The sequence below is a fragment of the Henckelia pumila genome, chromosome 2, assembly GCF_033568475.1.
Source record: "Henckelia pumila isolate YLH828 chromosome 2, ASM3356847v2, whole genome shotgun sequence".
Classification (NCBI taxonomy): Eukaryota; Viridiplantae; Streptophyta; class Magnoliopsida; order Lamiales; family Gesneriaceae; genus Henckelia; species Henckelia pumila.
The window spans coordinates 148,553,587-148,568,357 of record NC_133121.1 but is presented as its reverse complement, the minus strand read 5'-3'; the positions used below and the strand labels follow the sequence as shown (position 1 = coordinate 148,568,357).

Genomic DNA, 14,771 nt, shown 5'->3' with positions numbered 1-14,771 from the left:
AAGGCCAAATGTTACATGCAAAATTGGACAAGTCTAAACAAGTTTGCCATCACTGCAAGAAACCCGGTAATTGGAAACGTAACTGCAAGGAATACCCCAAGCAGTTGCGAACTGCAAAGGGTATGTTTTACATTGAAATAAATGTTTTTCTTAATACTACTTCTTGGGTATTGGATACCAGATGTAGATCTCATATTTGCAATGAGTTGCAGATGATAACAAGAAGTAATAGGATAAGGATGGGTGAGACCCAGTCAAGGCTCGGGAATGGTTCCAGAGTTAAATCCATAGCTATGGGAAATATTTATTTTTTGCAGAACGGTTTTAAGTTACTTTTGATAGATGTTTTATTTGTGCCAGATTTAATTAAAAACATTATTTCTATTTCTATGCTTGATAGAGATGGTTATTCTTGCAATTTTGTGAATGGGATTTGCAATATTTACAAGAATGAATGTTTGATTGGAAATGGACAACTTGAAAACGATCTATACAACTTAAAACTAAAAGACGTTCCAATTAATTATTTTGATAAACCGGCTACAACAAACAAAAGGAAAATCGATAGTCAAAACCCGGCAAACCTTTGGCACGCTAGGCTAGGTCATATTTCCTCAAGGAGGATGAACAAGCTAGTGAAAGAGGGCATGTTTGATATGTCTGATATTAACTCTCTACCTACTTGTGAATCCTGCCTAAAAGGAAAAATGACTAAATCTCCTTTTAAGGGGAAACCTGAGCGTAGTCAGAATCTGTTGGATTTGATCCATACAGATGTTTGTGGTCCATTTAGAGTAGGGACTCAACATGGCCACACCTACTTCATTACCTTTACTTATGATTATTCAAGGTATGGGTATTTATATTTAATGAAATATAAGTCTGAAGCATTTGAAAAGTTCAAAGAATTCAGGGCTGAAGTAGAAAACAAGCTAGGTAAAAGTATTAAAGCACTTCGATCGGATCGAGGTGGAGAATACTTGAGTACCGAGTTTTTGGACTATCTGAAAGAGAATGGGATTCTCTCTCAGTGGACTCCTCCTATGACACCACAGCTTAATGGTGTATCGGAGCGTCGTAATCGAACTTTGTTGGACATGGTTCGATCTATGATGAGCTTCACTGAGCTTCCACCTTCGTTTTGGGGCTATGCGCTTGAAACGGCGGTATTGTTGTTGAACAACGTCCACACTAAAGCAGTGGACAAAACACCATACGAGTTATGGAATGGCAAAGCTCCTAAGTATTCGTACTTGAGGATTTGGGGATGTCCTGCTTACGTGAAGCGGACAGTGGGAGATAAGTTGGATAGTTGATCCAGCTTATGTTATTTTGTAGGGTATCCGAAGAATTCAATCGGATATTATTTCTATTATCCTGCTGAAACAAAGGTGTTTGTTTCTAGGAATGCCACCTTCTTGGAGAAGGAGTTATTGGATAAGAAAGGCGAGATGATGGAACTCGAAGAAGTTCGAGAAGAACCCGAAATACAAAATAACGATCCTACACCTCAGGAACCATTGCTGGACACGCCTGCACCTAGAAGATCCGAAAGGACTTCTAGACCTCCAGTTCGATATGGTCTTCTTCTTGAAGGGGATCAAGATGAACCCGACATTGGATGTGATCCAAGAAACTTCAAGGAAGCAATTTCTGATGCGGATTCGAATTTATGGCTTGAAGCTATGCAGTCAGAATTGGATTCGATGCATACAAACCAAGTTTGGTCTTTAGTAGATCCTCCCGATGGAATTGTTCCGATAGGGTGTAAATGGATCTACAAGAGAAAGCTTGGGCCTGATGGTAAGGTATTGACCTACAAGGCGCGATTGGTGGCGAAAGGTTATACTCAAAGGCAAGGAGTTGACTATGATGAAACCTTTTCACCAGTTGCAATGTTCAAGTCCATAAGAATCCTGATTGCCATAGCTGCATGGTATGACTATGAGATATGACAAATGGATGTGAAGACTGCTTTTCTTAATGGAGACATTAAGGAAGAAATCTATATGAAGCAGCCTGAGGGGTACACATCCATGGGAAGCGAGCATAAGGTATGCAAGCTTCAGAGATCAATTTATGGTCTAAAACAAGCATCAAGAAGTTGGAACCAGAAATTTGATGAAACAATAAAAGATTTTGGTTTCATCAAGAACCCGGAGGAACCTTGCGTGTACAAGAAAGTAGTTGAGGATGCGGTGACATTCTTAGTACTTTATGTTGATGACATCCTACTCATTGGGAATGATGTAGGGATGTTGCAGTCAACAAAGATATGGTTATCAGGTAGATTTTCGATGAAGGATTTGGGAGAGGCATCCTACATTCTTGGGATACAGATCTATAGAGATAGGTCTAAGAGAATGATAGGACTCACTCAATCAACCTACATCGATACCATATTGAAACGGTTTTCAATGGATGGGTCCAAAAGAGGACATCTACCCATGTGTCATGGAGTTTCTCTATCCAAGTCTATGTGTCCCAAGACTGATGCAGAGATAGAGAATATGACACATGTACCATATGCGTCAGCTATAGGTAGTATCATGTATGGGATGATATCTACCAGACCGGATGTAGCATTTGCTCTGAGTGTCACGAGCAGATATCAGTCTAATCCTGGTCAAATGCATTGGAAAGCCGTGAAGGACATTCTTAAGTACTTGCGAAGGACTAAGAATATGTTCATGGTGTATGGAGGACGAGATCTCAAATTGGAAGGCTATACCGACTCTAGCTTCCAAAGTGATGTGGATGACTCGAAGTCAACCTCTGGATTTGTGTTCATGCTCAATGGCGGTGCTGTCTCTTGGAAGAGTTCCAAGCAGGACACCACAGCGGATTCCACCACTGAGGCTGAATACATTGCAGCATCAGCTGCTGCTAAAGAGGCCGTTTGGATGAGGAAGTTCGTCCAAGAGTTGGGCGTTATTCCTGAATTTGTTGGTCCAGTCCCGGTGTACTGTGACAACACGGGTGCCGTTGCTCAAGCAAAGGAACCAAGGTCTCATCAAAGATCCAAACACGTACTGAGGAAATACCACATAATCCGGGAGATTGTGGAAAGAGGAGACATCATTGTCGAACGAGTGGCCTCTGCAGACAATATCGCTGATCCGCTTACTAAGCCCTTGCCAGGACCATTGTTTGACAAACATCGCGAAGCAATGGGTCTACGTAGTATGACTAGTTGGCTATAGGGCAAGTGGGAGATTGTAAGAGTGGGTGCCCAGTGAGCCAACTGTGTGGCTATGGGCTTTGATGACTCTTTGTATAAACAATCTTTTGTTTAATATTATTTACACTTTTATGGCAATGACTTTATATTACTTCATATTGTTATATTGTGATATACTATTGTTGTTTTGATAAAGACCTTGAATATACTATAGTGTATGTAAGATGTGGTAGAACATGGAGATGTCTATCATGAAATACATCTTATAGTCACTGTATATTCTAAAAACCGTTCCTAGTCGATTGAGCCGTCCGATAATAAGGATAAGGATCGCTCGAGTTTGAGACTAGCATTTGCGATGCGGAGTACCACGTTTCATTGGTAGGGAACATGGAGATGTTCGAAGCATGCAAATGGATATTCATAGGATGAATAATCGAACTACCCTATCCGGACTTTCCAAGTGGTTATCACTTATCGAGTGGATAAAGTCCGCGGTTTTGGTTGTACACCATTAGTCCTTACGACTTGAAACATCATGGAGACTCTATATGCTAGTGCTGTGCTTTGACTCGTTTACCGACTCTATGGGGGTCATCAGGTGTCGAGATTGGGTACAGTTACGACACATATAGGAGTCAATGCATTGTTGTCAAGGATTCACCACATACTTGCGAGTGTGGATATCCTATGCGATCTGAGGAGATATTAGTGTGACAAATCTCTGGCCAGAGTACTTGATGTGATTTAAGAAATGGTTTCTTAGTAGCACATGCGATGTCACTAATTTGATCTTCAAGATGCATTGCATAGTTATCGAATCTTGAGCGACTCTCGATATACCAATGGTTGTTGATTCGATCGGGATATATGGATGAAGGGACCGTACTGTACGCTAACCAAAATCTACTGGTTCTTGTAGGCACTATCAGTGATACCTAGGGAATCATGGGGCGATGTTGCTAGGCGCTTTACCATGATTCGTTGGGCAAGTCGGAAAGTGTTGTTCCGAGTCACAAGGAGTTGTGAGCCCACGGCTAGCTGTATCCCTGAACCATTGAGGGTCACACAGTGTAATGGAGTTTTAATCCCCGTTGAGATAGTTAAATTTAAAGAGTTAAATTTAATGAACTAAGGAGTTGGACTTCTGAAATAAGAGTAAGGGAGTAGGATTTCCTAAAATGACATAGGGATGGACATTTTAGGAAACCACTGAATTCGGATTCAGGAAAATTTATTTTGACTTTAAAATGTGCAGAAATGGTTTCTGTGCACATTGGTAAAATCGGTTTATCAATCGGAGTCACGATGAATTTTATATTAATTTCTGAACGAGCGGGCTTTGCTTGTCGGGCCTCAACTTATGACTAATGGGCCCTAAGGTGTTAGTGGCCTGCATTATAAATAAGTTATTGCAGTACAGAAATTAAAAATAACAGGTCATAATTTTTGAGACAGGATTTTCGAAACCCTAGCCTCCTCTCAAAAGAAATCGGCCGAACCCTCCCCCTCTGCCCGAGAAATTCCGGTCTGTGATTTTTAATTGCAGTCAGGAATAACGAATCAGATTCGTTTAATCTCTTCGCAGAAAACTTCTGATAGATTTTCTAGTGCAATCTATCAGAGGGATTTAAACCCCATTCGTGGACCTGATTGAAGGAGTTCATCAGTTCCTGGGAGATACAAGAAGCGCAGAGAAATCTGTGTGGTGTCCAATAATCTCGCTTCGAGATTGAAGGTAAAATTTAATTAATTGTTATTTGAATTTTACACACACAATAATTTAATCTTTGAATGGTTGATACCCACACCATGGAATTGTTCCATGATAAAATTTTTAAACTTCCGCTGCACCGGGTATCAATCGTGATTGATCTGACCGCCAGTTTTTTTCCAACAGGAGAGGTTGTGAGATTGCACGGCGTGCCGAAGTCGATAGTATCAGATAGAGATCCGAGGTTCACTTCTCACTTTTGGCACAGTCTTCAGGAGGCTTTGGGTACTCCTTTGCACTTAAGCACAGCGTATCACCCTCAAACCGATGGTCAGTCCGAGCGTACGATCCAGACTTTTGAGGATATGCTTCGCGCTGTAGTGCATGATTTTGGATCAGGTTGGCAGGAGTCCTTGCCTCTAGTGGAGTTTTCGTACAATAACAGCTTCCAGGCGAGTATTGGAATGGCACCTTTTGAAACTTTGTATGGGAAGAAGTGCAGATCTCCGTTATTTTGGGATGAGATTTCAGAATCACCTGAGTTGGGTCCAGATATGATTCGTGATATGGCAGAGCAGGTGAAGTTGATTAGAGTCAGAATGAAGACAGCCCAGGATCGTCAGGCCAAGTATGCGAATGTCCGACGCAGACCACTGTCTTTTGATCAGGGTGACCGTGTATTTTTGAAGATTTCTCCTTTCCGAGGTACTGTCAGATTCGGGAAAAGAGGGAAGTTGTCGCCGAGTTTCATTGGCCCGTATGAGATTCTAGAGAAGATAGACGATCTTGCCTATAGGATTGCTCTTCCTCCGTCTCTTTCAGGTATCCACGATGTGTTTCACGTCTCGATGTTGCGGAAATATCATCTGGATCCGTCCCATGTTCATCAACCAGACGAGGCCGAACTTGATGAGACTCTGAGTTACTTCGAACGACCGATTCAGATTCTTGAAAGAAAAGAGAAGCAGCTCAGAAACAAGTCGATTTCGTTAGTGAAGATTCAGGGGAGTCGTCACGGAGTTGAAGAAGCAACCTGGGAGACCGAATCCGATATGAGGCAATGATTTCCAGAGTTATTAGATTGAGATGAGTTCGTCTTCAGTTTGTTTCGTTCTTGTTCAGTCTGTGATCTGTCAGATTTCGAGGACGAAATCGAATCTTAGAGAGGGAGAATTGTAATACCCCGATTTTATTATAATTGAGTTTAATCGAGATAATCAGAATTGTTAGTGATTGAGGATCGTTTTGATATTTAACAGGGGGTTACTTTGCAACTTGGAGAAATAAAGGACTGAAATGCAAAAAGTGGGATTTTATATATTATCTTTGGCAAGTTGACTTTCAAGTCACTTCAACCCATCACCCTTACTCTCTCCTTCCCTTCCCCTTCACGTACCGAACAGGAAGCCATGGGAGACGCCATTTTGAGCTTTTCATCCGTCCGATTCGCTCGATCCGACCGTTAGATTTCTTTTTTGAGTTGAGATTCACGATCACCGCAACGAGGGCTTCTTTTAGACATAAGTTTTGCTATGATCTCTTGAACTTCGATTTTGTTGAGTTGTCAGAATTTGATAATATTGGAGTATGTCATTCTTGAGCTAGTATAGATCGTGTATTCGAAGTCGGTTTGGAAAAGAACGAAGTTTGGATTTTATATGATTTTAGAGGTGAAATTCGAAAATGATGATTTTGATTGAGGTTGGATTTGAGTTGTTTTGTTGGGTTGGGATGATGATTGAGTTATTGTGTTTGTTGTTTGATGGTTTGTATTTCCGGATAGTCAGTTTATAGCCGTTATGTCGTCGAAATCGAGTTTGAGTTATCGGTTTTGGTTCGGTTTGAGTTGTATATCGAATTTGATTGAGTTTGAATTCCGAGTTGATATTGAGTCCGTATTTGATGTTTTGACAGTTGATTGAGGATTCGGGAGTTGATCGAACTTGGAGACTTGTTTATCGATCGAAGAATTGAAGACGGTATATTATTGATTGTTGTATCGACTTTGAGTTTGTTATCCGAATAGACTATGATATCAAGTTATCTCTTGTTGACAGGAATCACTTGAAGCTTCGAGAAAAGGTAAAAGTCGACAATGAAATGAATGGGAACGAATACTCGAGATCGACTTATTCTCGAGTTCCCAAAAATCACATACTACATGTTTAATTGCTTAAGTGAATTTGATTGTTATTCTATTTTCACTTGCATTTCCATATTGAGCCGAATTCTCGATTCGTTTTGAAATTAGACGATTTATGGAGCTATATTGAAGTGGCTTTGGATTTCAAGTTTTTCCAATTGCCAGAATACTTTTTATAGTTGCTCTGAAGTCTAGGGGTTGAGTTGAACGACATCCACCCCGAATGGGTGTGTCGGTGAGTTGTTGTGAGGACTTGGCCCCGGGATCCCAACCGAATAACGATTGATATTTCGATTATCTGATTTGATAGTCCCGAGTTTTGAAGTCATCCATTCATTCATTCTCATTTTGATTTGTTACTGATTATTACATTTCAATCTGAGGTGTTTACTTGATATTGCATGCCTGTCTCTTTTACTTAGAAATTATATTTCTAACCGGTTTATCCGGCTGTTGTCTTTGTTTGTATGTGTACTTGGCAACAGGAGCATCAGGAGCTGGACCTAGTCGTTTGGGTTAGCTCGGGGTGAGATGATAGAAGTGAGGCTTCGTATGTCGTAGGGTTGCTTTTGGACTTGTATTCTATTTTGTTTAGTCGAACGATTACTACCGTCAAACTTGTATTGTTAAACATCGTTCTGTTGGTGTTTCGAACGCCTTATTTCATGTTTAAGATATGATTGGAACCTTGGTAGTTTAGATTATCATTTTGAGCTTGTAGAGTCAATATTTTCTTGCCTAGGATTCAGCAACCCGAGGACTATGCGCGGGTGCGCGTCCATGTCGCGCGGGCGCACGTGGCCGGCTGAGGACTATGCGCGGGCGGCCGACTTGACGAGCGGGCGCGCTTGGCGGCCGAGGGGCATGCGCGGGCGCGCGTGAGTTCCGTTTTAAAAAAAAAAAAAAAATTTTGATTCGTTTTTACGCGACTCATCGTGTTTGATTTTGTTTAATTATTCGAGAATAGTAGATTAGAAACGGGGTCTCACAAAAACCCTTTGCAACCAATCTTGCTTTATACTTGATCTGATCTGTACCAGGAGTTCCTTCTTTCTGTTTATAGATCCACTTGCATCCCAATGTCTTTTGATGCTTCGGTCTGTCTACTAGTTTCTAGGTTTGATTCTTCTCAAGTGAGTTCATCTCTTCATTCATAGCTTCAATCCACTTGTTTTTCTGTTTACTTGCCATAGCTTCATCATAAGTATTTGGCTCTGAATACTCCACCTCCTCAGCTACTGTCAGTGCATACCAAACCAGATCAGTTTCACCAAACCTCTTAGGAGCTCTGATCTCCCTTCTGGTTCTGTCCTTTGCAAGATTATAAGTTCTTAAGTCCTCTTTTGGATCACTCGCTGTCATATCATCATCTTGCATCTCATCTGCCTCTTCATCTGGCACAGAAGACTCCACCTCAATCGGTAGTTCATCATTCACACTGATCTGACTGTCCTTTCCATCTGTATTCATTTTATATCCCAGTTTGGATTCATCAAACTTCACATCCCTGGTGTTGAAGCACTTTGGACCTCTTGACTCCAGGTTCCAAACCTTATAACCCTTCACACCATCCGGATACCCAATGAATATACATCTGACTGCCCTTGCTTCCAACTTGTCCTGTTTCAGATGAGCATATGCTAGACATCCGAATACCCTCAAGTTTGAGTAGTCTGCAGGTGTTCCACTCCACTTTTCCATTGGTGTCTTGAAACCAATCGCACTTGATGGACACCTATTGACCAAATAGCACGCAGTAGATAATGCTTCTCCCCAGAAGGACTTAGGAAGAGAAGCATTGATCAACATACATCTGACCCTTTCCAGAAGAGTTCTGTTCATTCTCTCTGCCAGGCCATTTTGCTGTGGCGTTCCTGCCACTGTTCTGTGTCTGGTAATGCCTTTCTCCTTGCATAGCTTGAAAAACTTATCTGATAAGTATTCCAGCCCATTATCTGTTCTCAGGTGTTTCACTCTTCGATCACTTTTGTTCTCAACTGCCAGCAGCCATTCTCTGAACTTGTCATAAGCTTCATCCTTAGTCTTTAAGATGAATATCCATACTCTCCTTGAGTAATCATCTATCAAAGACATGAAGTATCTGCCTTCATCACAACAAGAGATCCTTTTGACACTGAGATACTGCCTGCTCCTGATTTGAATGAATATCCCTGAGCATCAAGCGTTCCCAATGATATCAAGTTTCTCTTCAACTCGGGCACATACCTCACCTTGGTGAGTACTCTGTCGATCCCATCATGCATCCTTATTCTGATATTTCCAGAGCCCTTTATCCTGCATGATTGATTATTCCCCAACAGTACCATGCCCTGATTTGATTCCTCCAATTTTTCAAACCAAGATCTTATAGGACACATGTGAAAGGAGCATCCTGAATCCAGTATCCACTCGTGGTTTTGATCACCTTTAGAAACCACCAATACTTCTGCTGAGTCATATCCATCTGTAGCTATGGCCAGAGTACCATCATCCTTGGGTTTTTCCTGTTGCTTCCCTTTCCTTTCAGGACAATCTCTTCGCAAATGTCCAACCTTCTGGCAGGCATAGCACTTCATATTACCCAAGTTTCTGTTCTGGTATCTTCCTTGACTCTTCGATCTGGACTTTGGCCTGTATTTCCCACTGGATTTCCTCTTATCACTTCTGCCCCTCGCCGTAAGACCTTCTCCATGTGATTCAGTGTTTGTGTTCGATTTTCTCTGAAGTTCTTTGGATTGAATAACAGACATAACTTCTTCCAATGTTATCGTCTGTTCTCTTCCATATAGCAAAGCATCCCTGAAATTTTCATATGCTTTAGAAAGAGCATTCAGAAGTATCAAAGCTCCATCTTCATCCTCAAGCTTTACTTCAATATTCTCCAAGTCATCCAATATCTTGGTGAATTCTTCGATCTGGTCTTCAAGGTTCTTCTCATCCTTAATCACAAAGGAATACAATCTCTGTTTCATGTACAGACGATTAGCCAGGGATTTCGTCATGTATAAATTTTCGAGTTTGAGCCACACCGCCGCTGCAGATTCTTCTCTGGCCACCTCCCGAAGAGGTCTATCTCCCAGACAGAGAATAATTGCACTGTGTGATTTCTCGAGCAATTCATCCTTGTTCTTTATCTCATCGGACATCTCCTCCTTCTTCTTAAGAGCCTCCACCAATTCTTGTTGTATCAGGATTGCACGCATCTTAATCCTCCAGAGTGAGAAATCGTTCTTGCCCGTAAACTTCTCAATATCAAACTTCATTGATCCCACCATCTTTGCTTGGTTTCCCACAGACGGCGCCACTTGTTAGGAATCAATCCGAAATTTGAAGATCGAGAATTCACCAGGCAAACGAAAACACACAGATAAGAACAATAATCCCAGAAAGCAGATAAAACCAACGCACACAGATCAATCAACCAACTCACGCGAAAGCGATTAAACGACCCAAGTATTTACGTGGTTCGGCAAAGATTTGCCTACGTCCACGGGAGAGCAACACACACACTTTTATTAATCACCAACAGAACAATCCAAGCTCAAGAACAGAGCTTATTACAGAGATGGACAACGAAAAAATCTCAAGCTAGATACAGACTCAATTCAAGCTTTTGATGCGCGGAATTCTTTCCGTCACAATCTTCGCTTGTTTCTCTCCTCCGAAATCTCTCTTTTCTTCTCTCAATATATTCTGAAGAATTTGATTTTTTGTTTTCTTCGTTTCGGCCAGCTTTCATCTGCTTATATAGAGAATTAGACCGACTTTCATCTTGGGCTTTAGGTCAACAGTAACTTATGACCCAATTATAAAGTCAACATGGTTCAGCCCGATAAGTCTTCATTCATCAGTTTGATCTGCCCTTGTATTTCGATCTGCATCGATCTGCCTGCAAGCGTATAGCTTCTTGGACACTTCATCTGACTTCTAACCAAGTCACAATACTCGAGCAATCTATCTGCATGAACTCATCCGAAGACTCGTCTGACCATCACATCGATCTGATCCTAGTATACGATCTGGCCATGAACTCATCTGATCACCGAGCTCATCTGATCTGTACTATTCGATCCGATCTTTTCTCTATTCCTATTCAATCTGATAGAAGCATACTTCAACACAAAAAGCAAAGTGCGCCATCAATGGGTCCGTGCGAGTTGCATCTCTCTCACCCTCGGTTGACTTGAAATTAGCTTTTAGTTAACATATGCAACAACATATATGTAGGAATAGAAAGATTAAATCTTTCTACGGGGGACAATTCTCATTTCCCTACTACACAAGTAATTGTGCCTTACCAATCTTTATTAGTTAATTTCTCATTCATCCAAATCAATTTTGATCAAATTAATATTATAAAAATATATACTCGAAATGTAGATTCTAATTTTCAAATCAATTTTGGATTTCATCGAACCAATCATCTTCGATTATTTTTTGAAAATTAAGGGACCTCAAAAACTATTTTCTCCAACAGTTATAACATATCAAACACCAGCATATGAATTATATATGCAGCAAAAAATATAGTCGTAGATCGATCCCTAGAACAATTTTAAAGAATAATACTTCCACCTCATTATCGAAATACTTAATTTGCTGTTTTGGTGCTTCATGGCAGCTAAACTAGGATTCAAGAGGGGGCCTTAATTAATGAGTTAATATTAACAGTACTAATTACTATAATGGCTTCTATATATTATGCATAGGAAGCTGGCTATTTATCAAACATCCACATATTAAAGTACTTATATAATTAATTAATCAATGAAAGGAGGCTGTGTAGATAGGTGGGGCAAAGCAAGTTGTAGGGAATTAATGAAGCTGCCTCTATAAATATTTAGGACTTACATTGAGTCCTAGCTAGTTAATTTTGGTGTTTGTTTTCTCCGACGATCGGCGAAAAAATTAATAACATGGGAAGAACTCCGTGCTGCGAGAAAGTGGGTCTCAGAAGAGGAAGATGGACTGCAGAAGAAGATCAAATACTTAGAAACTATATTCATCATAATGGAGAAGGCTCCTGGAGATCATTGCCCAAGAATGCAGGTATATATGAAAATATATTATATATGCTGATTTCATTTAATTATATATTTATGATATATAGTTTCATATATTAATTGAAATCGTGATTGTGAAATATATATAAAAGGTTTACTTAGATGCGGGAAGAGTTGCAGATTGCGGTGGATAAATTACTTGAGATCTGACTTGAAGAGAGGCAATTTTTCATCGGAGGAAGAAGATATAATCGTCAATCTCCATGCATCACTGGGCAACAGGCCAGTTTTTTTTTTCATACCATTGTATATAATTGGACGAATCACATGTGTATATATGGAAATCTATCCATGATTAATTCTTCCCTATATCAAACTACTAGATAAATTTAGATTGAAAATATATTATATACTTTTTTTTTTAAAAAAATACAATATTTTCTTTTAAAAAAACAATATAAGGAAGAATTAATCATGGATATATGTACTTTTCAAAAAAAAAAATCATTGATATATGTAAAAATAGATTCTTGATTGAAATGATCAGATAGTAAAATCAGTCGAGACAATTGCAAAATAATTATATTTTGTGTATAAAAAATAATTAATTTGCAAGTTTGAAGACTAGGTCTTCTATGAGATGGTTTCACATATCGATTTATATTCATGAGATGTGTCAACCCGACTCACTGATAAAAGCTAATATTTTTGACATAAAAAATAATATTTTTTTTATATATTGCATCTTGTCGAATCTCTAAAAAAAATTAACATGTGAGACCGTCTCATACAAAAGTTTAATTTTGTGTTACTTTGTTAATTACCACAATTTTCGCCCCTTTTAATTTCTTTAGAAAAATCTTTTAAGTAAATTAAAAATAGCAAGTACGTATATTTATGTTAGATTTATGAAGTTGGGTTTCGACTTTATTTACGTTTATTGCTAATAATTAACTAATTAATGAATGGATTGACATTATATTTAGGTGGTGTTTGATAGCCGGTCAGTTGCCGGGCAGGACCGATAATGAGATAAAGAATTACTGGAACTCTCGTCTAAGCAGAAAAATACACAGCACTAATTCCCCAGTACATCCCAATCCTCAGGTGGCTCCCCGGCCGCCGTCTAAGCAGCCCCGAAAGCGAGCATCCGTCAAGAATACCCGAAAAAGTAAAAATATAATCGACCAAAAAGTTATATCTGATGATAACGATACATGGGTGATTCCTATGCCATCTGATTATCAGGAGAGCACTACCAATTCAGAAGAAGCCTGGCCGTCGATTAATAATATTCACGACGAGAAATATTCCACAGGATCAGTGGAGAGTGGTCATGTTTCATGCGAGATGCTGGATGATACCGAACCTAAGCATGAGGACATGAGTTTGATGATGATCGGGACGTCGTCGGATCGAGCTGCGGATCACGAAGAGAAGGCAAATGGAGGAATGAAGAAGGAAACCCCTGAAAGGGAACCATGTGATGATCATGTTGAATGGGATCAGGGATCGGTAACATGGGGAGAGGATGAAGAAAACATTTTGTCGCATTGGCTTTCGGATATTGACAACGTTAACGGTGTGGAGAAACATAAGCAAATGATGGCCTGGCTTTTGTCCTAAATTGAAGCCCAATATATAAATATATGTATAACTTGCATGCACGTACGCGATGAGCCAGGAAGTAAGAGTGCATGCATGCTTGTTACTTCTAACTTGCACCACTACTGGTTCAAAAAGGCGCGCGTGTTCTAAGTTGGTTATTGGTAACAACGAATTAAGTTTAAGAAAGTGAAAATATATAAATTCAGTTAGTACTCTCCAGTATAGAGTGTACGTACGTAGATATATAGATTTTTTTTTTTTTTTTGGGTGAGGTCTCGACATATACACTCGATTTTATCGATATAATCTTCCTAATCCCAGGACGCATGCATTTTATTTGGGCGTTTTTCATATGTTATATACTATGGGTGAATTAGTTTTTACTGGGATTGGAGACACTACAAAAAAAAATGGCTTTTCTGACACCTTTTTAATGACATTTGTTCATTGTATATATACATATCATGACATTGATTAAAAACCAAAATATTAATAAAATAAAAATCTAATTAGATACATTATTATGACATTTTTAATAAATGTCACTATAAAAATCTTAGTATGCTCTTGGTATGCTCACTTTTAATTTTTTTTTTTTTAAAAAAACACCACAAAATTATCAAATTGCAAAAAAAAAATAAAATAAAATAAAATCAAATCAAATATTTGAAAAATATAAATTTATATTATATACACACATAACATAATATTTGTATATAACATTACACGTACAATACATGTGCGATGCGGCTAGTTCATATTATGGCAAGGTAATGTGTAGCGACCCAAACCCGGAATCACTAATTAACCAAAACTTGAAGCATGCAAATCAACTTAAAAGCGGTAATCAGAAAATTCAGCGGAACTTAATTAAAAAAACTAAATCCTATCGGCAGAATACAACCGGTCCAAAACAAATACCAATTAATGTTATACAACCCAATCGAAGATAATACTAAAAATCCCAACATGGAATACATTGTACGGTACAAATCCACCCTACTGTAGCTCAACGACCGCTACCACCTGATCCGTCCAACCTGAGTCCTGCCCCGTGGAATGGGGTGTCCAGAACAAAATCGAAGACGTGAGCATGACTAGCTCAGTACGAAAGCATGATTA

The 14,771-nt window shown here is 39.4% G+C and overlaps 1 protein-coding gene across 1 annotated transcript; it reads left to right on the top strand.

Moving 5' to 3' along the window:
• The first annotated feature begins 11,954 nt into the window (after positions 1–11,954).
• On the top strand, positions 11,955–13,774 carry LOC140883732 (uncharacterized). Its single transcript, XM_073290311.1, has 3 exons — positions 11,955–12,087; positions 12,194–12,323; positions 13,028–13,774. The coding sequence occupies exons 1-3, from the start codon at positions 11,955–11,957 to the stop codon at positions 13,665–13,667; spliced, it is 903 nt and encodes a 300-aa protein (XP_073146412.1). The 3' UTR covers positions 13,668–13,774.
• The last annotated feature ends 997 nt before the right edge of the window (positions 13,775–14,771 follow it).

Coding starts and splice junctions, on each gene's coding strand:
- LOC140883732 (XM_073290311.1), top strand. CDS start 11,955: ATGGGAAGAACTCCGTGCTGCGAGAAAGTGGGTCTCAGAAGAGGAAGA. Junction 12,088..12,193: donor ATCATTGCCCAAGAATGCAG/GTATATATGAAA, acceptor TATATATAAAAG/GTTTACTTAGATGCGGGAAG. Junction 12,324..13,027: donor CATGCATCACTGGGCAACAG/GCCAGTTTTTTT, acceptor CATTATATTTAG/GTGGTGTTTGATAGCCGGTC.